This window comes from Pezoporus flaviventris, unplaced genomic scaffold (assembly GCF_033815535.1).
Source record: "Pezoporus flaviventris isolate CSIRO_AGI_PZ_B2104156 unplaced genomic scaffold, CSIRO_AGI_Pfla_v1 ptg000129l, whole genome shotgun sequence".
NCBI lineage: Eukaryota > Metazoa > Chordata > Aves > Psittaciformes > Psittacidae > Pezoporus > Pezoporus flaviventris.
The window spans coordinates 477329-503246 of NW_026892677.1; the positions used below are offsets into that span (position 1 = coordinate 477329).

Genomic DNA, 25918 nt, shown 5'->3' on the forward strand with positions numbered 1-25918 from the left:
GCTGGATACTCGCTAACATGAGCGCTTCCCTATTTCTCACACAACTCCTGGGGCAAGGTATTCCCTTTCCACCATCCCTTTATTTTTGCACACAACCCAGGCAGAGGCATTAAGGGTACAAAAGCTGCTCTTACAATGAACTACTGCCTATATAAAATGCTCTTTCCTAAGTAAGGGAGGATGAAAATCACAACTAACTATGGTGAGGAGAGGCAGCTCGGTCTCGGTGTGGCAATCCCCTCCCAGGTTAAAGTGCGAACCCGACTTGCTGCTGTCCACAGCAGAGCGTTCACAACAGGTTCTGCTTTGATCTCAGTCCAGGAAAGGCCACGCTGCCCCTGTGTCTGCCCGGCATGCTCAAACCTTTTCACACGCCAGCTGATGGTGAGGTGCCCAGGGACCACCGCACCCGAGCCAGCCACTGGCACCTTGCTGTGTGCGGACAGTCACCGTGCAGCACCGGCAGTGTCACCATGAGGCTACCGGTGCGGTGGCAGAAAGTGACTTGACCATCCTGTCAGTGGGAGCCAAGAGCTAGTATGGAGGTGGCAGGTGACCTGCGGATAAGGAGGTTAAACACACTTTCTTTATCTCTAAAGCCAGAGGCAGCAACAACTCCTGCAGTGACTTCTGGTGGAAAGCGAAGGAATGGCGACAGTGAAACCTGTCTTCTGCCACAGCCACGATGAGGAACTGAGGATCAGTTCTGGGACCTGCTGGAGCGAGGCCAGAGGAGGCCATGGAGCTGCTGCGAGGGCTGGAGCAGCTCTGCTCTGGAGCCAGGCTGAGAGAGCTGGGCTGGGGCAGCCTGGAGAAGAGAAGGCTCCTGAAGGGGAGACCTGAGAGCAGCTCCAGTGCCTAAAGGGGCAGCAGGAAAGCTGGAGAGGGGCTTGGGACAAGGACCTGTAGGGACAGGCCAAGGGGGAATCGCTTGAACCTGCCAGAGGGGAGACTGAGATGAGCTCTTAGGCAGAAGCTCTTCCCTGTGAGGGTGCTGAGGTGCTGGCACAGGGTGCCCAGAGAAGCTGTGGCTGCCCCATCCCTGGCAGTGCTCAAGGCCAGGTTGGACACAGGGGCTTGGAGCAAGGTGCTCTAGTGGGAGGTGTCCCTGCCCATGGCAGGGGTTGGAGCTGGAGGAGCTTTGAGGTCCCTTCCAACTCAAACCAGGCTGGGATTCTATGGTCAATAGAATGCAAATGTTAGGTTTTGGCTTATACAGAACACAGGATTGATGTGTGGCCTCTCAGGTTCCTGCTGTTTCTACCCTTGTGGCTTTTCCTTGATAGGCTTTAGTCACAGAGATCAGCTTGCAACCTGCACCTCAAGAACTGGTCCCGTAGGGAATCCACCTCCAGCAGAGGTTTTAGAGAAGTTTTTGAGACAGAACCCTGCCATCCCTTTGCAGCGCAGTCAGTGCTCAGCTCCCACCATTTAGAGACAAAATCCAGAAAAATCCCCATTAGTTCTGAATGGGAATTATCTGGTGACCATCAAAGTATGCCTCAAAAGCCACAACATAAGTGCCTTCATTGGCATGCCCAAGGTGTCGTAGTGCTGCCATTAAAAAGATAAAGTTTATCATATTTTTGTGCCCTGTTCTTTCTGATATAATAGCTAAAACCTATTCATAACACCAAAACATCTCAAAAGGTCACGCAGGATACAGCAAGATGAAGGGAACTGTCAAGAAGCTTAGGCAATCATCTTAGCACTCAAGACATTTGCCAGGGCTGTTTAACTAATATGTGATGTTCACTTTTAATTTCAATATAGTGCCATTTGGGCAAAAATGTTGTATTTTTTAATTAATTACAATGTCAGCAGCTATTAAGATTAAAAGAAAGACCACATCAATAATAAATACTTAATCCAAAGAAAGGATTACAAGAAGAGCAATAAAAATCAATTTTTAGAGCTGGAAAATTGTGACTTTTTCCTCACTTGACTGGTATTTTCATTATATTGACAAACCCATGATCTTACCTGACACTGACATTCGCCTAATGAAATAGCAGCCATGTATAATGATGTAAGTCCTTGTCAATTTTGCTACAGGAGAACACAACGCTACGGCACTGGTGGTGTGTTACATTTTCTTGCTCTTCATCTGATGCAAGAGAAAACAACAAAAAGAAACCAGAAAAACTGCACGTCTTTTTCAGTCTTCCTTTATGATGGAAGATTAAAATCCTTCCACATAACTTCTGGAAATCCTCAGTGCTGGTGACACTCGGTCACAAGCAGGCAGCAGGTAACTGCTGTATGTTAACTTGCATGAAGACCAAGACGTTGCAATTCTTGCTTACTGTTCTGCAGGGCTTGGATGTGGGGAGGAAAACAGAACTCCTGAGTTCACTTAGCAGATAGCACTAAAAAAGTGCACTAAAAGTGCAGCTAGCACTGCAACCACTTTGAGAAAGGGGTAACAAAGACTGCTGGGAACACAGAAAGGCTTCACTCAAAGGATTGAAAAATGCTTGACATTGAGAAAAGCTAGCAACAAATTTCACATACTTAATTGTTAGAACCACAGAGGATCACAGACTGGTTTGGGTTAGAAAGGACCTTAAAGCTCATCCAGTTCCAAGGCTGCCACGGGCAGGGACATCTTCCGCTAGAGCAGCTTGCTCCAATCCCCATCCAGCCTGGCTTTCCTTATCTTAAGCATTTATCCCTTTGAAAATAGCAGTGAACTACTGAGCTGAGAGAGGAAACAAAAAGGGGTGACATGGGAGAAACATCTGAAGTGCTAAAGAGAAGAGAAACCCCCCCTCTTTCAACAGAGCACAGCGGTTAAAAAATGAAAGCTGTCAACTTTAGGTTTGAGTAAAGACAATTCTGGTGGACACAGAGATACAGGAGTGAGAACTGAATCATCTGAGCTGCATCTTCAACCCTACATCAAGGGAATGAGAAAGTAGCTTTCATAGAAGCCAAGGCAGTTACAGCTATTTACTGGTCAGATCACGAAGAACATCTGCCAAGTCCATCTACAACTACCTCAGCACTTGGACAAGAGGCTAAAATCATGCAACTCGCATCTGTTTATTTACCTGCTCGGGAGAATATGTGTCTTTCCAGGACATGAATCCAAGACCCAGAGCCAACAACCTCCTACCTTCCTATGGGACTGCAAATGCTGGGATATGGTTATTCACATAGTGCCCCATAAGCTCAAATGAAGCAGAATGGAGCTTTCAGCCATTTCTCCATTTTATAACTATCAGCTCATAGCATCATCCTACAGCAAGCACTGTAAATAAAATCACAATAGCAATTTATTTTCATTTCTCTGCAAATGAATAAGAATTGGATCAACAGCCCATATAGATTCTTCTTAACTGAATCACAGCTATCTTGGAAGATGATACGGCCATACGAGAGAACATTTCAAAAGACACAAACCACAATGAATGCCGATGTGAGTGTCACCTTTAGCTAGACACTAATGACTGCTCTTTATCTAGCTCCAGACTCTCTGAGGAACAAATTACAGTAAAAGGAGAAATGTAACTCAATGAGAACGTGATGCACTCTGCAAGTTCTTCTATAAAGCTGCTTTCAGAGAGACATCAAGCAGGCAACAAGTGATTTAGAGCCATTTCTTTTTCAAGAGGAATTCTCTCTTTCCTTCAGTTGTCTCTGTTTGATTACACAAATTCTTCCAGGAGTGGTATTTTTTACAGTACACCCAATCTAGGCTGTAGTTACATCAGTTATGTTCTACCTGAACGACACAGGAGCCAACTGAAGCAGCTCCAGGACAAGCTATTACTGGAAAGAAGGTAGGGACAAGTAAAACCCTAAGGAAGGATGAGGAGGAGGTTCAGTGCTGCCAAAAGCATTTCCAGCTCCTGGCAGACTCGGGATCTCTCATCACTACAATGCAGGGCCATGAGCTTGCTTTGTGACAACTGCTGGAAACCCCTCGGGAACCCACAGAGCTTTTATGTCACCGTTTCTCCTGGAAGAGCCACAGTTCTATTCCCATTGGCAATGCGAAGAGTGACTTCGTGTAGCCATAGTATTTTTTAAGTGACACCTTTCTGTGTGGCACCTGCAAGCTCTTAAAGGTTCTGGATTTTAGACCGCTGGCTTTTCAGCCATTGCTTCCAAACCTGATACCTCTTGCACAGGTTTCTTGTTATCATGAGAGAAGAAAACTGAGGTCTTTAATTTAAAATCTGAATATTAAATGCTGCAAATGTAGTATTCACCTGTTTAGTTATTAATCAATGCCAAAATGAAAAATAAATAATAAAAAAGGCCCAAATGCTGAAAACAACAGAATAAAGGCAAAATTACTGACTGCAACAGTCAGAAATCATCATTCCTTGTGTCCTTAACATTATAACCATGTATTTTCTGCTACAATGCAAATGAGTACAAAATGATCTTTCTGCTAAAAATACACCTAATTCAAATTCAGAATGTTTCTGTGACCAAAGGACACAGGAGTAGAGTCGGGGACAACTGCACCAGACATGCAGAAGCTCGAGCCAGGAGAAGAACACGAAGCAAAGAAAAAAGCATCTGTGACTGTTATTTGACAGGTTGAGAGTAACAAGACAATTTTGCTGGATTTACTCTTTAAAGAGCATATTATACAAACAGGCTAATTTTGAGAGCACTTAACCTTAGTTGGGGGGGGGGGGGAATGTTAGTGAATATGAATGAGATGAGCCTCAGGGTGTTTAATGAAAAGCTGTCTTTTTGAATGTGGTCTAGGGTTTTAAACCTTTGTTAGCAGACATCTGGGTGGAAGGTTTATTTGCGCATTCTATCTGAATACACAGAAATTCCTCTAACCGTTCCGAGGTGCATGACTGGAGTTAAAGCCACTGCTGCAAAAAACAAAGTACCAAAAATAAAATGCCCCCAGAGGAGCTGCTCCGAGGATCTTCTCAAATGACCCAGATCTTTGGAGTGAAGTTTTCCTTTGCCTAGAAACTAAGTGGCTTTTCTTTTGCTCATTCAGCTGCTAGTTCTGGGAAAAGCCCAAAGAGAAACATTTAGATTGGAGGGGTCTTTGAGAAGATGTGACAGTTGACTGATGAGCATCCATAAAATGACAAAGAATAGTTGTGTGGAGCCGGTGCATCACATCGCCTCTCCCTGGGAAACTAATTGCTCTGAATTGTTAATAGTAACATTATTTTTCTGGCAATCATTTCTTTTGAATACCCAAAACGAGCATGAAACAGCTCCTTTGACCGGACATAAAAGTTAAATGTCCCAATGTTGATCAAATTAACTTCAGCTATGTGACAATGGACTATATTTGTGAGAAAATAATGAAGGGCACAAAGGGGAGCTTTATGCCAAGATTTCACAGTTGTAATGTAAAAATGTTTCTGTTGAACTAGGCCAGGGAACATTTCAATAGGGAAACAGAAGAGCACTGTCACTTTCTTGAAAAAAAAAACACATTCATTTTATGGATCCGAATGCTCCAGATAATTTCAGGAAGTTTAAATGGCTGCACAGCAGGACTTGCTGTATCATGCTCACATCTCACGTCCTGCCCTTTGCAAACGCGCTCCTCATACTTTTAAAGGACCCCGGGCTACAGCTTCAGCTCAGTCCCTGGCCAGGCTGCTAATTCAGGGGACACTTTTCCCCAGCAAGGGTCTAAAGGACATGACCAATAGGCCAATATGATTAATTAATATGACACATGCACAAGCATCAATTACAGCAGGTCAAGAAAGACTAAAGTAAAATGTAAATGACATCTCCTTGTGTATAGCTTAAACCCTCCGACTTTAGAAAATATAATCCCCAAGTATTATGGAAACAGAGATAACTGCAGGTGGGAATTACCCAAATTGGGCCTGGAAGATTTTTTTTGCCCCACAAAACATAAAGCAGGTGTTCTTACTCTCATTTGTAAAGCAAGTTCAGCTGTGGCTGTATCTATGCTTATCTGGAACAACATAACTGCCTTCTGGTAATTAACTTCTGGTTTATATTAGCATTGACCAAGACTCCTCACACACACCAGTTCTGTACTGTATACACTGTGTATGTGTTTGTAAATACCCAGGCATTTGCCTCACCCCAGTGTAATTCCAGCTCTCTTAGTCTTTAAAGTGTCTATCCAACACAACATTTTCTTCACACTTGTTCAATGGCAAATGCTGAAACCAGCCTGGCGCAGTGCACACGAGCCAGCTGCATGTACTCTTCTCACTCTGTAATTCGTTTTTAACATTATTAAAGCTAAACCACTTCAGAACACCACTGTCCGAGCAAGCCTTTCTACTCCATGATTATGAACAGACTCCCTCAGGAGAAGACTTTTAGTGGCAAACTGAAATCGTTCACTTGCCACTTCTTCCTTGTGCCCCCAGCCCTGTCCCTCGCAGTAACTCAGGGATGCTGCACAGCTCCTGTGTTAAAACCTCAGAATTACAATAACTTTGGGGAAACCAACTTCCCCGGTCACTTTAACAGTGAAACTAATTCATTTGAGCTTTGTTTGCAAACTCTTTTCTCTTCTGTGCTCCAAACTCCTGTGATGGCTTTTACCAGACATTACAAGGCTGCTCTAAACTCATGTTTATGAAGATGCGGGAGCAGGATTGTGCTTTCCTTTGCTCTCACAGTGACCCAAACCAACTGTGAGAAGGTGTTTCTGCTTCATTCAGTGAAGGTTTAGCTCATTAAACTGTTTTCCTTCTCAGTATTGTTCATTGGGTTTGAACTGCATTGCTGTTAAATGCTCTTTAGAAGTTTAAAGGCTTTAAAGGAAAAGACTTATCAGTCTCTGTTTTTAACAGCACTAAATCTGCATTATTAGTTCATGCAGATAAGGGGATTTAAAAGCTCAGCTTGAAACCTCTCTCTTCTGTATTTATCTGACACTGCATAGTTCCAGTAGCTCAGCTGGAAATGTAGATCTATGAAGCTTTAAAGAGAGATTAAAGCCAAGAAAAGAAGTACTTTCCCCCTATAGACGCTCTCACTTTCCCTTTTCCTACTGTCTGAAGGGGTGATAGCAGACAATGGTCAAAGATGGTTCCCAAAACCCTCTGAATGGGGACACTGTTGGTGGCAGCATTCATTCAGAGCAAGCTCCAGTGTATTGTCCTCCCCAATCAGGGGATCAGAATAGAGTTTGCTGGTGGCTGCCAAAAGGTTAGCACTGCCGATGAAAGGGGGTTCCCATTATTCACTGCTCGTACAGAACTCCCCTTTTGTGGCAGGCAGCCCATCACCGCGCTGCGGAGGTCCGGATCTGCGGCTGGCTGCTCCCTCCCAATGCACAATTGCACTGAATGCCAGCTCACAGGAGCGTTGTGCAACCAGAGCCCCGAGAACAGGGGAGCTGGGGCAGGTTTTGGCAGTGTCACATTTTAATGATAGACCATCCTGACATCTCTGACCCAGAGCTGACACTAATACCACCGTCCTGCTACCTTACCCTCGCCTGGGCATCGTGGGAGGTCCAGAGCCCACACCAGCTCCTGAAGCACAGTGCAAGCTGTAAACAAGTGTGCAGTAAATAACATGGGAGCTTTACACAGGTTTGCTGCAGCTCCTCATGCAAAGCAGAGGAAAAGGAGACCAATGGAGCTGAGTTAAAATGAGATAAAACCAAGCCTCTCCCATGCTGTGTGTGACAGAACCCGAAAACGTGGCTCTCAAACTGCACTGAGAGCAGATCTTGATCTTACTGTGTCTGTCCCCTTTTTATAAAGACCTTTAGAGGTACCTTTCATAAACGACCGCATCCTACCAGCCTGCAAACCTCCCAAGTGCCCCCAGTGGTTTCTGATGCTTTGAACAGGTTTTACAAGCCACATCAGAGCAGACACACTGGATTTTTCCTCTTCAGCCTTGTATCACCCCCCCCCCCCCCCCCCCCCCCAAGTGAAAATAAAAGCCTATTTGTGAGGAATTCTTACTCAGCCCTCTGCTGGGGTGCACAGGAAAAGCACTTCTTCCGACAGAGTGGGGAAAGCAGCCTCTGCTGCTGAAGTATCTGCCTTAAAGAAGATAAAACTTAAAGAAAGAAATAGAACCTTGGGCAGAAAGTAACTGAAAAGTATTTATAGCCCATTCCACATTTCAGAGCCTCTTCCAGTTAAAATCTACAGTGTTTGCCATGGCTGCTTTGAGGAGACACTTCCCACCTCTATATCTCATGCAGTCAAGCAGTACCTCAAGAGAAATAAATGCCTGTTCACTTTGCCAAAGCACGTGCACCCATGCAGAAACCACACTTTTTTGCTCAAGAAAAAGCTTTGTAACAGCTAATGAGAGCAGCTGTAAATTGTTGGGTGTTTGGGGGACTACCCCCTGTATGGTACCACCCACCAGATGAATCAACTCTGTAACAGATGTTATTAATAACAGTGATGACTGCACACAAACACTGTGCTGCTGCTTGAAAAAGATTAGCTGCCTACTGCACCCAGCTAGGCCTGAGATATGAACAGCACAGGGTTTAGTGCTGGGGGGGAGCTCATGGCTTATGAGGAGGGGTGGAAGAGCTGAATTTGCTCAGCTCACAGAAGAAAAGGCTCCAGCAGCATTCTCTTGCCGGCTTCATCTATTTGATAGTTACAGAAAAGACAGAGCCAGACTCTTCCCAGTGACACGTGCCAAAGTTGAGGGCAATGGGAAATCCTGTCTGCATATCAGGGAGAAAAAGCTCCACGATGAGGGCAGTCAAACCCAGGAACGAGTGGCCCAGAGACACTACAGGTCACCGTGCGGGGAGCTCCTCCAAGCTCGGCTGGGTAAGCCTGGAACTGATCCTGATCCGATGCTGAAGCCAGCCCCGCTCTGAGCAGGAGGATCAACGAGAGACTCGAGAGGTCCCTTCCAACAGGCTGTAGTCTCCTATTCTGTAACTGAAAAACAGCCTTTCATGGCAGTGTTACGAGACTCCACGCAGACTATAGAGCAGCTCATCTAACCAACACGTTTAAAAACCAAACCTGCTTTCTACTCTACAAGTTCTGGTGACTTCAGGTTGATTCTCCAATCTCAGTAATTTAGCTTAACAGAGTAAGAGGCATAAAGTGATCTGTAATTGGCACCATCTAGAAAACTCTCATCAGAAGTGACCATTTCCAGTTCACAGCATAAAACCCTCTACATTTATGTGCGTGCCTTTTAAAAAATCTTTTATATGCTGCTTATGAACAGAGAAGTTTGAAAGAGGCTAGTAAAGGCTAATACATACCTATCAAGTACATAGCCAAGAGCCTTATGCCGTATTCCTGAGTAAACCGATGGGCTTGTTTCCCAAGCAATTAAATTGGAAGCGTCATGGAAAAGATGAATGTTTACCAAGTCAAAGGCACTATGACAAAAAAAGGAAAAAAATAAAATGATTCAGGATAAAAGAAAGAAACCATTTGTTGCATCAGCAAAGCATTCAATATAACAACACACGGTATTCGCTCTCATGTATTTCCTCACATGGATGGTATAAAATCAAGCTCTCTTCATCAGGAAATCATCACACACTGTCATCAAATTTACAGCAGCTCATTGACAGGGATGACTGCATTGAGGCTTTCACTGAAACATGCACCACACGAAAAGGAAAAGCTGTTTGTCAGTTACAGGTGGCAGAAATCAAGCAGTGCCCTCACTAAAGTATGCGCAAACCAAAATTGAACATGCAAACGACTTTAAGTTTATACAGTAGAACTGTGGCTTTGCAAGAAACACAATGAAAAGCTATTGACAGGAGTATTTTACTGACATTAAAGGTTAAACCATATCACTGCAACTCCTCATCTGTCCTCTGGACCTGCTCGAGCAGGTCTTCTTACGATCACCATGCATCCCCTGTTTTCCCACTGTGATAGGTATCTATAACCACATCCTAACATACATTCACTATCAGTGCGTAAGTCCCATGGCACAAGGACTGGCATTTGCAGGGCTTGCACAGCACTTGGCTGGTTTTGGCTAGTATCAGTATTTTTAACACTATTAGTGCTGCTGGCCTTACAATGAAGCTGTATGCAAATGTATTCTTGTACCTTAAATCACTCCCTGTTTTAAATCACAGTCCTGCTTTTCTCCATGGCAGAAAACCTTTATGTAGAGGGAATTTTCTGCTATAAACATGCCGCGACGGAGGAGTTTCCCTTTGTCACTTGTGCTAATCACAACAGAGGTGTCACTTCTCGCTGGCTGGGAGTTACCTGGAAGGCAAACTGTCCTTTGAGCTCTGGTTTCCCACTGCTGGAAGACAGGGCACATCCAACCTGTGCAGTTGTTACAGCCAAACTGGTATTCTGCTTTATACCTGGCTTCTTGTGTCCTACAGACCTGCTCTGCATCTTCTGGTGATGTGGTGATGGGACATGGTGAGTCACAATGGAACTAGAAACATGGAATGTTCTTTTCACCTAGAGACACCACATCCACCTAACAAAGCCCCTCAAACCAACCAGTGCATGCAGCAATTCCTGCCCTGAGGGACTGAACCTCCAAAGGGATACTTAGGGAACAGCACTAACAACACTGTATTTTGGAAAGGAGGTGCCTGAGCACCTGCAGAAAGTGGGATGCCCCATCAGCTCCCACATGCATAATATTGTTACGTTATAGAAGTTGCTGCACTTGACTTTGAGGGCACAATTGTGGTTACTGTTTCAATAAATACATTTTGGGTAGATTCCATGAACACTGATAATAACTATTACACTAGACTGACAAGGGTAAAAAATGTCTCGGGTATAAATGTATATCCTTAAACTGCTTTTAAACAGGGGAAGTTCAGGTTAGATCTAAGGCAGAAGCTCTTCCCTGTGAGGGTGCTGAGGCGCTGGCACAGGGTGCCCAGAGAAGCTGTGGCTGCCCCATCCCTGGCAGTGTTCAAGGCCAGGTTGGACACAGGGGCTTGGAGCAAGGTGCTCTAGTGGAAGGGGTCCCTGCCCGTGGCAGGGGTTGGAGCTGGAGGAGCTTTGAGGTCCCTTCCAACACAAACCAGGCTGGGATTATATGATTCCATGAAAGTTGCCAGCACTTAAATAAGAAAGGACATTATGGGAAGAATAGAGGCAAAATGAAAGTGCCACAGCACTGACCAAGTCCAGTCTCAGTGACATTTTTAGGCAGCACACAGGGGTGGTCATACTGGGCTGGTTTAAAGCTCTCTGTCCAAGCCTGCTTCAGTTCTGTTCCTGCCCTTGGCAGCACAGGCATGCTCCAAGGACAAAGGAGCCATGTCAGCTGCTCTGAGCGGGTTCTTGCTTTTCCTGTCTGACACTTCTGGAAGCAAGGCTGATGGCCACAGCAAGACTTGTCAGCTGAGAGCTGCTCCTCCAGGCACGGTGTTACCTTCCGCCTACAGCTTCCCTGTCCTTACGTTCAAACCCTCACGACACTGCTTGTCCTGTCAAGTAATGACACCGATTTCTTCCTGCCCTTTCTGCAGGAGAGACAGCCAGCAACCAGCCTGCAGAGGAGGCTCTTTCCAGCTCTTACTGAAACACTCCCACCATTCTCAACTCACTAACGTAATCATGTGCCATATTCTACAGCTCCTCCCTTGATCCTGTTCTACACTGTAGGTTATATAGTATGAGTCAGTTACTCCCAATAGTGTGTTTGTGCATTTGAATTCTCCTCTCAAAGTGCAATGCTTGGCACTTCCCTGACTGTAAGCTTGCAATCTTGCTTCCTTTAAAATATCAAACCAATTTTGACTGCTGATTCGGGCTTCTGATGTACTTGCCAACACTCCCAGGGTGATGCCGTACCTACATTTATAAATGTATTCTCTAGTCCACACCCTACCAAATATAAACTATATAAGTAAATAATATTGAAGACCGTAATGCATTCAGGGCACTACCATGCACCTACTAACACGTAACACTAAGAACTACTGGAATAGAAATAAATGCCACCCCCTTATATTCAAGACACCAAAAACAAAGGCAAAATGAAGTGCACGTGGTTGTGTAGCACTCTCACTTTTTGTTAAAATGAAACCTCTGAGTGCCCCAAGATTCTTTAGTTCTTCATCCACACTAGAGATAAGCTAATGAAGAATAATGAGGTGACAAACCTGGATGCATAGAGGGACTCAGGTCACTGAATCACAGAGGAGGACAGGGGACTGTTCTCTGAAATCTCTTTGGGGCTGTTGGAACCTCTCTGGATTTGGCACGAGGTTCACTCTGTGATGATGTGCAGGGAAACTCACAGCCCCCTCAAGGGTTCACACAGGAGCATTCTCTCCTGCCTGTATTTTTATTAACTATCCACATGTAGAAATGCATCAATCACAAGTCAGGAGTATGAAAATGGCCTGAACTTTGCTGACGTGCACATGCACAGGCGGGGTTTGAGCCCTCGTCATACTGCAGACAGACACGCTGTGCACTTACACCCGGAGCAGGTGTATTTTCCAGCCCTCTGTATTTGCCATAATATTTCACTTTCCTGCTCCAGAAATGGTTCACAGTAACTTGCCCCTTTCACTTCTCCTTAGGAACATCTGAGATGTCGTTGGACCATGTGGATCATAACCACAGACTACTCCAGGTGCAGAACTACCGCACACAGCTCACAGAAAGAGCTGGGAGCCTCCTCTCTCCTATCTCCCAGTGTGCCCTTGGGAGCCATAAGCATAGTACAGTATCCGATCGGAACAGCCAACTACACTCTCCTTCCAAGAACTATCATTTGTAATATCAACCTGCAAGAGAACATTTCCTTTACATCTATCTCTAAGAGCTGCTTCTTCTTGGAAAGGCCTACAAATAAATTCTTAACTTTATTTTTCTGCAAAGAGGGAATCCAAGAGGACAGGAGAGACAGGGCCTGGAAAAGTCACGGTATAGGAGCAAAGGCCAGATTAGCAACTGGTGCTAAATGCCCACTTCTGCAGATCTCTTCTGCTGGAATCACATGCCATGTCACAGGTATCTGGAAAGATTACCAGGAACCTACGTTCTCCCAGAGCTGCCTGCCTGTGGGTCATGAGTCTGCAAAGGGAGAAAACCTGCTGCTTGTTCGTTTCTCACAAGCTGTTTGCTTAATCTAATACAGATGCCAATGCAAAGCAGCAAGAGCACTGCTCAACACTCGGCAGGCAGCCCGTGAGAACACTCATCAGGCCTCCAAATCAAACTTAGGATTCTAAGAAGTGAAACAACCACAGGAGGAAGGGAAGGATGTTGAACGTTCACATATATTTAGGTGACTATAACATACATACAAGGGGTGTGTTGCTGCCTGCTCTCTCTCCATCCCACCCTGCACTGGGCTGCCAGCTGATTTGTTCTACCTTAGGATGCCACTAAGGAACCTCACACTGAGCAGCACCATGCCTTGACTTCAAAATGTGAACCCCAACCTGAATACAACAAATTAAAAGTTCTGTTCCACTAAAAGTACCGTAGCAGGAACTGGTTGTAAAAGCTGCACACTAAAGGTAGTGTCCCTCCACTGACTTCAGTGGAAAGTGGACTGGGCTTAAAGTGCTGGCTTTAGGAGTGCATGGAGAACAGTCTGCTTCCTCAAGAGGTGAGGGCTGTGTACCCCTGAGCTTCAGCTGTGTTAGGTGTGAGCTTAGCTCCACACTGGCTCCTGTGGCCCTGGCCACACACACCGAGGTTTCTGACCGTGCTTGACTGAGAGGTTGCTTATGGCCTGAGTTACCCCACACTCCCTGCACATACATGTGAACAGTAACATCACTTTTTGCTGTGCACCATCACAACTTACTGAGCATGATGCGTCCAATAAATAACAAAGCAAGGCAACTGCTTTGGAAGCAATCTGTTCTATGAACAGAGCAATCTATACATATGAATACCTCTTTGAAATGACTGTTAACAAAAACATCCATAACATACACCTAAGCAGAAATAACTTAAAGATGCAACTTACCAATCAGTAATACACCACCTTGTTCGAATGAAACCTTTTCTGGACCACTTGCACTGAAAAATAAGCAAATAAGAATCAGTCACCTTAAGCAAAGGATGACTGGAAAAGTGGAATGTACTTACACAGAGAACAAGATAAACCAAAGTTATCCATACCCTGTAACTAATGTGCACGACACACAGGCCGAGGTACAATGAAACACACACTGTGTCTGTTCTAAATCCCAGAATGATTTTGTATTCTTGGCCCTGCAGCACTTATAGACTTACATGTAAAATTAATATAAGCCCTGGTAGTTGTTTGTAGATGACAGACAGCCAATTAGGAAAGCTTCACAACCGTAGTTCTGCTCAGCCTAAACCAGCAAATTCTTCCTGCCTATGCACAAATGTCTTGGCTTCTTTGTAATTTTACCTGGACTGTAAAGTGTCAGCAGAGATCTACATCAAATTAAAATGAATGAGATGTGCTAGGGAGCCATTTCTCCTGCTGAGCCAACCCACCCAATATTTCTGTAAAAGTTAAGGGGAATTTAAATAATGGTAAAGCATTACATTTATCAAAACGGCAACAGCCGCGAGCAAGCCACAAATCAGCTCGTGCCAACATATGGCACTTATGATACAGCAAAAGGATTTTTCCAGCGCCACTCCTAAGCCACTGCCATGAATTACAACCTCCCACAAAAAGACATGATTCTGCATCCTATTTATTCACAGTTAACAACGCATGTGAGGCTATGCTCATGTTCTCTGGTAATGAATACCGCACCAGACAGGCCTAAGGAACGATGCCAGTGATTCTGCAGCAAAAGATGCATCACGTATGAAGTGCCAGCTGGAGTGCAGCACCCCTGCTCAGGGGTATCGTCCTCCTGAGGCACAGCCCTCCTGAGGGACTTACCTACCTCCCCATGCACACTGTGCAGGCACAGCCACTGCTGGAGTAGTGAAGTGCCTCACAGCACCTACATGGGCTGTTTTCTCAGCACCCTTCAGATGCTGGTTCCCCCCTGCCTCCCTTTTCAGGCACCAGCATGGTAACCACCATCAAGACCAACCAGATACAACACCTTTTCTTTACCAGGGCCCCTTTCCCACTAGGGTTCTTGCACTCAAAATGTGGCTTATGAAGGTTCTGAAGTGTTTATTTACTGAATAAATAATAGCTTACTGAAAGCTTGAATGCAAAAAGTATTTACTGATATCTCAGCAAAGACAAGGTCTGATAAGATCTCAGGAGAGACCTTGTAACAGTCTGCCAGTGTCTAAAGGGGGCTGATGAGAAACCTGGAGAGGGGCTTGGGACAAGGGCCTGTAGGGACAGGCCAAGGGGAATGGCTTTAACCTTCCCGAGGGGAGACTGAGATGAGCTCTTAGGCAGAAGCTCTTCCCTGTGAGGGTGCCGAGGCGCTGGCACAGGGTGCCCAGAGAAGCTGTGGCTGCCCCATCCCTGGCAGTGCTCAAGGCCAGGTTGGACACAGGGGCTTGGAGCTGGATGAGCTTCAGGGTCCCTTCCAACCCAGCTACTCTGATCCTATGATTCTACTTAGAGCTGGCTTTCAGTAGCTCACAGGACATACATTAAGAGAGAATGATCTTACAGTTCTTTTGCAACCTAAATGATTCTATGGAATAAGATAAATTAACAAAACACATGTTCAGCCAAATGTAACGATTTCCTATAAACAAAAGGAGAAAACCCCTCCTAAACGCAGAAAGGTTTTACAGAGTAAAGGGACTTCTCTTCCAAGCACACTCAAGTTTGCACCTCCACCCCCTAGATCTCCTGGGACCTGACGGCAGCAGTTCTGTAACCACAGATGGACATATAGGAGAATAGATGTTTCTGAGATACTTAGTAAGGAACATCAGTTGTTTGTTGGTGTCTATAGGTTCTTAAGTCTTTTAAGAATGTGGGCTTTTGGAAGCAAGTACATTGGCCTAAGTCTAAGAAGGCAGTGTTCAGGGAGGAAATCCTAATGGTTCACTCCTCTGAGATCCAGCTGATGGCTGCGTTCAGAGGGAACTAATTCACACAAATCCTCTTCCTAAACTGCAGCTGTGGTGAGAAATCCCCTGTGGTGCCTGTGAACAAATATCTACTTGACTGGGAGTATTTTTAGTATCAACACTGAAAAAGAACCTCCCCAGTAAGTCCAGCAGTGGCTCTGCTCACTGCTGACCACTGCCTGAGGGTGCACACACACCATAGCTCCCAGCACGCTGCCTTCATGGCTGAACTACAGATCCCAAAACCCAATAGGGTCTCTCCTGTTCACAGTTTCTGTGACACTCCTGACAGCACAGCCACAAGCTGAGATTTGGCAAAAAGCCCACGTTTATTCAAAAACAGAACAACGAAAAAGGTTCACTGCTCAAACCATTCAAAACTGGCTTAAAACTAATCCCAATCAAAAAGGGGAGCTCTGTCATTTTAGTCTTAAAAATAACTATATTGAACTTTTAATTACTGGAGCACAATACATAGAAATTAAAATCACACAGTCCAAACCTATGATGAAGCCCAAGATAACGGCTTGAATCCAGCTGTCAGTTTTCATCTGCTTTTCTCCTCTTTGGCAACACAGCAGGTACTTCAAAAGATGTAATGTTAAACCAGGGCCAAGTGGATCATGCTGCTTAGAGCCATATCCAGCTGAGGTTTGAGCATCTCCAAGGACAGTGATTCCACAACCTATCTGGGCCCCTCTCCTGCTGTTTACCCTCATGGTGAAATCTCTTTCCAGATCTAGTGACATCTTCCCTTGCTGCAGCCGACTGCTGCCCTTGTCCTGTCCCTGTTTGCCACCGAGAGTTGCCAGGCCCCATCCCTCAAGAGCCATCAGTTGGACACTGCAGCCAGTAGCCCATCTCCCCCTCTCCTGGCAGCACACATGGGCTCTCTGACTTCTCCTCCCACATCCTGTGCTCCAGCTCCAGGGGTGCCTCTGCTATTGCTTGCTCCAGTTTGCCCACATCTGTCTTGTACAGGGGCTCCAGAAGAAGACACTGGAGATGTGATGTGGCCTCAGAGTGCCAGATAGATGGAGTTGTCTCTTCCTGGAACCTAACACATCCTGAGATGCTGCTGGCCTCCTTCGCTATCAGAGTAGACTGCTGGCTCATGTTCAAGTTGCTATCCAACAAGGTCTAGGTCCTGTTCTGTTTTCTGAGTAGTCACCTCCAGCCTGTACCACTGTATGAGGTTATCCCATCCCCAGGCACAAGGCTTGCCATTAATCTTTGCTGAACTCCATGAGGCTCCCGTCAGACCGTTTATCCAGGCTCTTGAAGTCCCTCTGAACAGCATCCCTGCCCCAGCACACTGACTGCTCCCGCAGCTTGACACCCCCTGCGAAGCTGAGCGTGTGCTCCATCCTGGTGTGCACACCGTTAACAGAGGGGTGGAATACTACAGAACCCAGCATGGACCCCTGAGAAACACCACCAGCATCCCGCTGCCAGCTGGACTGTGTTCACCACCCTGGGAGCCTGGTGGCTGGCCAACTTTCCACCCACCTACCCGGTACATTTCACCAACTGGGTTACAAGGATACTCTGAGAGACTGCATCAAAGGCCTTGCTAGAACAAGTTTTGTCCAGAGAAGCTGTGGCTGTCCCATCCCTGGCAGTGCTCAAGGCCAGGTTGGACACAGGGGCTTGGAGCAAGCTGCTCTAGTGGGAGGTGGCAGTGACTTGGAACTAGTTGAGCTATAAGGTCCATTCCGACCCAAACCAGTCTGTGGACATCCACAGCGCTCCCCTTTGTCTATGCAATTGGTCATCCAGGAAGATCTGCTCCATCACCTACCCATGCCTGAGGAGAGGCCACCTGGGCCCCTTCACGAAAATGGCTTGGGATATTTGTGTGTTCCCAGCCCTCAGGAACTCTCTTTTCTGCTGGCAGTGAGGAGCCTTGCAACGCTGCCATCCAGATGCCCTTCTCTGCTGAGCCCTGCCTGCTGCCACGGCTCACACACAGACAGTTAGCTTCAGGTTTTGTGCAACCAACGTCTACGAGGCTGGGAGTGCCACTGTCAATCATCATCGCCTTCTCCAGCAGCCATCCCACAGCACTTTGGCTCTGCACTGACGACCCCCCCAGCACAAACAAGACCTGTGTAAATACACCTGATATCAGCACTGCTGCCTTGCTCTGTTTCACACAAGCCCACACAGATACAAGCTGACTAAAAGGTTGCAACACAGCCAGTATTTCATGACATGGCAAATACAGAATTTCTTACTGAAGCTTGGTGTTTCCTCACCCACCCACCGCACCTATGGCTTCAAGGGAGGCAGGATGTATTACAGGCTATTTTGTCAAAACTTCAACAGTGTAACCAAAATTCTAACACCTCTCCATTATTAGTCCTTAAAAACAGAATGTTTTATTAAGAATACAATTTGGAAAGTTGTAGTTCCATTCCACCAACCTTTTCTTTGTGAATAGAGTCCCTCAGGAGATGGTGCTGACCTTTTAAAACCCCCTAGAAACACCACCTACATAAATAACCTCTGCTACATCGGGTAAAAGGACCTCCAGACAACATTAACATGAAGAGAGAGGTTATAGAGGGCTAATGTCAAAAAGCACTGTGAGCAATAAGTAATGCACACAAACCATGATTGATAATGACTAGCACAGAGCCTTAATTCATCTTTTCTCCATCATTTTACTGAGAGACCATATCAAATTAAATAGTGACCCAGCAAGGGTTTATTCAACCATACAAAGCAGGGGCACAAAGGAAAGACATATTCAAGTGGCAATGACTGCAGTGTAATTGCAGCTCCTTAAAGGAACACCCCAGTTCAGAGGAAGACCTGAAATCTTGCACATGAGCAGCCAGAACAACTGGGGCACCAAGAACATTCAGCACTAAGAGGCTGGTGTCACTGTGGTGGGAACAACCCCTCCTCCAAGGCACACACAGGAACCTGTGTTCCATGGACTCACACGATCCTCAGTTTTTAAGTAGCCAGGGAAAGGAGCTACCCACAAAACCCATGCAGATTGTAGTTCCTGCCCCAAAATCACTTCCTTTCTTTCCTTAGATCACTGCACAGAACTGAAGAGTTTATTCTTTTGTGGTTTTAGGAGTTTGTATACAAACTGCCCAAAGTGCCCTTCTGATTTCCCTGTATTTCAGAGTAACATGCAGAACATGGAGAACTCAAGCCCAATCCAGCCTCTGAACACCATCAAGCATTGTAACAGCACTATCAGTCATGGCTTTACTGCTAAAGATTTTTAGAAGTCATTACATAAGTTTAAGAGTCTGCAAATGAAAGTATCTATGGCGCTCATCAGAAAATGTATCGTGAGAGCTGAAGGACATGAAGTGAATCTATCTAATGGCAAAGTCTATTATGTAGTGTCATTATTTAATTGATAATTTGCCTTTTCACATAATGTTTTCATTACCCTTTATTTATGAGAAAATACAGTATGAAGAATTTAGTAAGAATCTATCTACTGGAAGAAAACATTTAAGTACGTGCGCATGACATACACAAACATAAGAGATATCTGATAAAACCTGTACTTGCTCCACTTACTTTTACATACCAAACCATGGGACATGCAAACCGTTATTGCTGACAGCTTCTTCCTATACATGTCACCAGCGAAGCAGCCAACCAGCAGCAATACCCAATTCCTTCTCTGTAACTTATTTTGGAAGGCAGAAATACAACAATCATGCAACATTTGAAGGAAAGGTCAAGGTAAGAAAGTTGCGAGTGTGAAGTGTCAGGCCTCTGGAAGCAACTGGTACCAGTACCACGTGGTGGGGCAGAGGTTCAGGGGTCCCTTCTTCACCTGCCAGACAACCACGAAGGAATAAGGGGATGAAGGGGATACAGAGCAGAGTGCGAGGTCCGAGGGTCCAGCCCTGCCCCTGAGGTGCAATGATCTACATCATTGCCAGAAACTGATGGAATAATGGTCTGTGGGTGCAAGCACACCACAGACACCTGCCTGCTCCCATATCCACTGCCAGAGCTTTCTTCTGTTTCACAAGGCTCCTTCTTTCTTCCTCCTGTATTTTAATAAACTCTCTGAATAACATTCCAGTCTCCAAGAATTCCTTCCTTGGATCAGCAGAATGTAGGGTTGACAGGAGTACAGACAACGGACCTAAATTTTAGCTGCCCAACCCCACATATGACAGTGACTCTGGAGCTCATTTCACTCCTGAGAACACAAAGTCTCATTACAAACTCTGTTTTATAAAATAGCCTTTATAGGGAGACAATTACAGCAATAAGGTTTACACTATGAAGGTAATAGTAGCAAGGTGGTAACATGACACTGGACCAGAACTGCCAACAGGAGGTTCCATGGCTTGTCCCAAAATGACAAACTGGGATGCCACAACGAATGTGCTGCTACAGACAGCATAAGCCTAACTGAGCATGTCACCAGTCTTTCTTCCAATTAAGATTTTCTTTAGCTCTTCTCTATACAGCCACATTACATTACTGGCGGAGCATATGACTTAAAGTAGTTGTAAGAGCAGCAGTGGTGGATGGAAACATGACGGTTTAGGTCTTTCACTTGGCCAAGCAAAAGCCAGCACAGATGCCTGAGGAGATACTTCAGCTCTTGCTGGAGAATATCACCCTGCCTAGGCTGAATCAAGCAAGGACACCTATGCCTCTGTAACACAGAATGACACTGGTTTTGTTGTGCAGCTTGTGTATTTCCCCACACCAACCTGTAAATTACCTTTACTCATAATTTGAACACTCTTACTTAACTCCTTTAACTTCGATAAATAATTCATTTATTGATAATTTCATAGGATCACAGAATGGTTAGGGTTGGAAAAGATCTTAAGATCACCTAGTTCCAACCCAATTTGTCTACTCAACATTAAGAATACAAAGGTTTGTAGGCTCCGGACTCAATACAGCCCAGTAGTCAAAACCACTGTTTAACATGTTAAATACAAAAACATCATCCTTCACCTTCGATACATACTGCAGCTGAATAACATATGTAGTATGTCTTTTGGATCACTGATGTGCTTTAATATTTCCAAATACAGTATTTGGAAAGACGAGCTTTTTGGAAATAGAATTGAAAGAATGATAGCTTGGGAAGGAGAAAAAGAAAATGCTTTCTCCTTGCACGTTTCAAAGCCACAATCTTTATTTTCAGTTTAACAAATAGTTACTAGCTGCTCCACCATCTGTAAGCCAGCATAAAACCAGACAGAGCTGATACAGATCATCTGTACACTCTCAGAGAGGTATCTACATTTTAAAATAGGAGAAAAAATTTCTACTGCATGTCCCAGAAAGGGGGTACCACATCTTTCACCTTACAGTATTAAGTCTCTTCTCAGATCCTCTGTTAATAGGATTCCTTTAGCCAGCAGATGGATTGTGAATACAGCCAGTTTCATCTACTAAAAGACAACATAAATCATCATTGAGAAAGGAGAGACCGCAGTAAGGTTATCACCATACAGCCTTCTCCATGAAAGGTTTGCATTAAAGCATTAGTGAAATTAATTCATCTTTCACAAGAGCTTTGAGCAGTATCTGTGATCTATGATAACAACCAATTTCTCACTATGGGGAAAAAAAATTACTCAGGCCTGATAGACTACACAAATCTGCTTTTTTTAAATGGCCTAACATTATCTGGAGTGTTGCTCCCAGAGGCATCATTTGAGTCTCATGCCTAGCCAAGAGGAGCCATAAATCAAGACAGAAAGTTTTGTTAGTTTTATATGCAGTGGGCTGTAATTATTTTGAATTGCATTATGCCTCAATCATTGTAATTACTTTTAGATCATCCTTAAGCAGCAGTAATAAAAAGAAATCAGTCTTAAACTGTTTCTCACACAAAACATTGTACATGTGATAGGAGAAGTGGCTAAAACACACAAGAGCATGTAAATGTGATGTTTGGAGATATGCTGCTCATACTTTCAACTCAAGTTTTCAACCTAGATATTGTTTTGTAATCTTTGAATTGGCATCATTATTACCAACACTTCTCGAGGAAGGAAACAGCACGATTAATTTCAGCTTTAAAAATAGAAATGTGTATATCATGAAATCATAGAATCACAGAGTGGTTTGGGTTGGAAGGGACCTTAAAGTTCCTCCAGCTCCAACCCCTGCCACGGGCAGGGACCCCTTCCACTAGAGCAGCTTGCTCCAAGCCCCTGTGTCCAACCTGGCCTTGAGCACTGCCAGGGATGGGGCAGCCACAGCTTCTCTGGGCACCCTGTGCCAGTGCTTTAAGTTCTTCTTTTAGATGCTTCTTGGGCTCTGAACCTCACAGCCCTGCAGCTAAAGCAGCACTGCAGAGTGCACTGAATACAGGAGCTACTGCTCCAGACGCCAGTGTGGGAACACCTGATCCCCAAGCAGGAAATGAACACGATCCCTGCTCCACAGCAGTGTGAGAGAGCCACTGGACTCAGCCACGTCTCCAAGAGACCGTGAGGAGCTGCTCATGCAAGAGGCGTAACGAATGATGCCGAGCAAGTTACACATTTGCCAGTCTGATGATGAAACAACAGCAGGGAAATAACAACGGGAATCATTCTCCCTGGTACCAGTGAGCAATCCATAATTTGGCCTATTGCTGTTCACTGCTCTCAGTATTACAATTGAATCATTCAGTGGTGCTGTTCGTTTCCTACCCTGCTGTCAATCACCCACAGTGGTTCAGCTTAGAGCTTACTGCTGATGGAGGAGAAAAACAAATAGCTGAGTAACTGCCTGAAGGGCCTTCAAAATGATGGAACAATTCATAGGAGTATTAAAGCTGTTTATTCACAGGAGGTAAAAGATAATAAAATTATGGCAAAGGAGCTTCCCTTCCAGCACGGAGAGACAGAAATAATTCAGTATCAAGGAAAAGAATAACCTACATGCCATGCGCCCTGTAATTACCCATCGACGTTCTCCCAAGCAGACATGCACTATGCAAATGGCTCTGTGTATATTTACACATTCTAGATTTATTTTTAGAGCTTATTTAGCTCTCCCTTGTATTAAAGCAGTAACATGCCTGTTTGATGCACAAATGTAAAACAAATTCCACAGATCTATTGACTTGGCTTGTAACCACTGTTAGATGCTCTTAAGAAATTAAAAATGAGCAAATAAAAGTAAGCATCAAAGAAGAGAACTGCTGGCAAAGACTGCTTGCATGTGCAACTGCACTTGCAGGGGCAGTGGAAGGAAGCCCTCAGTGCTGCTGGGTTTGACAAGACCTTCATCTTCACCATCACACCCGCAGCACTCCTCAGTTCTTATGAGAACAATAAAACCAGGGGGTACCAGGGCAGTGCCAGAGGAACACACCAATATGTTGTAAGTCAGGTGAACTCTTGCACCAGTAAGGAGCCCCTTTTCCCACAGGCTGGCTGGACTGCAGTGATTCCTCACCGTACCAAACAGGAACCAGCATCGCTCCAGCCATGATCCCAGAGTGGCCGAATACAAATGGAATCCATTCAGAGTCGTGTCTCCCCCTGCCAAGGAGTAATTCTCCCTGAAACGGACTTGCAGTTGGCACTGTGGGCCATTCCTTTGGTTTTAAATGCACAAACAAGCCTTTTCATTACTGTCTCCATCCCTCACAAGGGTTTCCTACTACACAAAGAACTCCATTTGACTTGGGTAAATCCATGCAATGACTTAAAACACACATTATAGGTGACAAGAAACTGACAAACAAATAAAAACCCAAGACTCGATTCTGACCTTATTTACATTACTGGGAGTAGCTGCTCAAGTCACCAGACCAAGTCAGGAACAAACCGAGTATTTGGGCACACTCCGCGGATTGCACATACCTCAGGGAAATAATCCTGTGGAAACTTCTCTTTTTCCAGCATGGGCGTGCTCTCTAAAGTGTCAGAGTAGATTTCTTTCCCAGTAACCTTTTTATACTTCTTAGCTAGGAAGAGACAAAAAACAAAATTAACAGAATTATCTTTGGCATCACGCGCAACTTACAGCGCTCCTTGGCAAAGCAGTGGCATCTGCGAAAGAGGTGGTAGGGCCTCGGCCAAAATACATGAGCACTGAGCTGCTGTGGAGTTAAAAAGAGAGCCCACTAAGCACACACAAACCGGTGCCTCTGCTTCAGACCTCTCGAGGTGAGACAGGCATGGGTCTGATATTTTACTACCCAGAGCACTGTACAGGGCTGCAGCTCTAATTACAAGCCAGGTCTCTGCACACCCTTGCACTCAAACTTTTTGTCATGGTTCTTCCAGGAGATGCCTGTTTGCGCCCTCAGCCAGCATCCAGCAACCCATGCTGGGTGATTGACAGGCAAATTAATTAATGCAAAACACATTCAGGTACAGAATGTTACTTCTGAGCACTGATGATCTGTATGTTTCATCCAGCAACTCCTGTTTTCAGGTTTTAAGTCCACCTACCTGAACATCAACTGATGCACGTATGTAACACACTATTAATCACATCTTTAACCCATCCAACAAGTACTTATTAATTTAGGTTATATCTCACTTTCTGCCTTTTCCTTTAAATCATCAATATTGACAATCATCGTTCTCTTTGTGTTTGGACACACTTGAGCTGTCTGCTGGGCAGGCTGTGGCCTCTAGTGTGGTTCTCACTCCAGAACTGACTCTGTAATGCTGGTGGAGCTCCTAATGAAGGATGAGTTGACCACAAGCTGAGCAGCCCGTTCCTCTTGTGGAACAGATCTGAGGTAGACTGGTTTTTCATTAACAATTGTCTCTGAAAAGAGAGGTGACATCCTCCAGTCACCAACTGAATCTCTAAATACTGCAATGTCCTGAGACAAAAGAAGAAACATGGAAAAAGTTCTCATACAGAGCTCCAGGAAAAGCTTAGAGCAGCTCCAGTGCCTAAAGGGGCTGCAAGAAACCTGGAGAGGGGCTTTGGACAAGGGCCTGTAGGGACAGGCCAAGGGGAATGGCTTTAACCTGCCAGAGGGGAGACTGAGATGAGCTCTTAGGCAGAAGCTCTTCCCTGTGAGGGTGCTGAGGCGCTGGCACAGGGTGCCCAGAGAAGCTGTGGCTGCCCCATCCCTGGCAGTGTTCAAGGCCAGGTTGGACACAGGGGCTTGGAGCAAGCTGCTCTAGTGGAAGGGGTCCCTGCTCATGGCAGGAGTTGGAGCTGGGTGAGCTTTGAGGTCTCTTCCAGGCTGGGATTCTGCGTTTGTATGAACAGACTGAATGCTTTCCCTCAGGGACAAAAGAGTAGCAGAGAACACACTGGGGCAAACCCAAGTGGTTTACTGAGGGGTCTAGAACAGGAAAAATAGAAATTTCTACTGTAACATCCTAAACCAGAAATGGAGACACCAATGGAATTGAGAGACAGCCAGGGGAAACCAGATTAAAAGAGGACGTTATTTTTTCTACTTAACACATTATTTTGCTGGGCAACTTCCTGCCCAGGATCCTCTCACTGAGCAAGATGCTGAAAAAGCCTGGCTATTCGTGATGATGTAAATGCCTACAGCTCCAGCTGAGCTCAGACATGAACAGAGCCTCTGAGGAGACGGTTGTTAAGCTCCGAAATCCTGAGGTGCCACTGCCTGCTGGCTGCCACCATAGGATGTCGCCTGGGTCTCTGCTGTGTTCAGGAGCAGGCACTGCACCAGGCGGAGCGCGGTGGGACGCAGCACAGCCCTCCTGCGACACGCCAGCTGGGTCAACCTGGTCAAGCACGGCCAGTACCAGAAACCTCCAGGTTTCAGCTGGGTGGTTAAAACCCAACATCAGATAAACATAAAGATCAGACAAGAGGTGTCCTTCTTCTGATTTCCTTCTGGAATGTCCTGTGCTTACACATGCAGCTCAGCTAAGTCCCAGTGATTCGTGTAGTCACGTAAAGTAAAATAGCATCTTATTTTTGAATGGCCTTCACTGATACCAGGCTTCTGCATCAGTTCTGGTCAGATTATTTCAAACCAAGAAGGTAAAAGTATCTTGCTCTGGGGATATGGAGGAGATGAGCTGGACTCGGTCCATTCAAACCCCATACTGGCTGCTCGGTGACCC

At 45.3% G+C, this 25918-nt stretch overlaps 1 protein-coding gene across 2 annotated transcripts in view; it reads right to left on the bottom strand.

The window, feature by feature from the left end:
* Window positions 1-25918, bottom strand: part of INPP5A (inositol polyphosphate-5-phosphatase A) — a 213101-nt gene that overhangs the window by 78331 nt on the left and 108852 nt on the right. For both annotated transcript variants that reach the window (XM_061478615.1, XM_061478613.1), the window contains exons 6-8: window positions 23708-23811; window positions 13876-13928; window positions 9197-9316 (exon numbers count right to left, since the gene is read on the bottom strand). In XM_061478615.1, the coding sequence (XP_061334599.1) occupies window positions 9197-9316; window positions 13876-13928; window positions 23708-23811 (277 nt within the window). The remainder of the gene's footprint in view (window positions 1-9196; window positions 9317-13875; window positions 13929-23707; window positions 23812-25918) is intronic.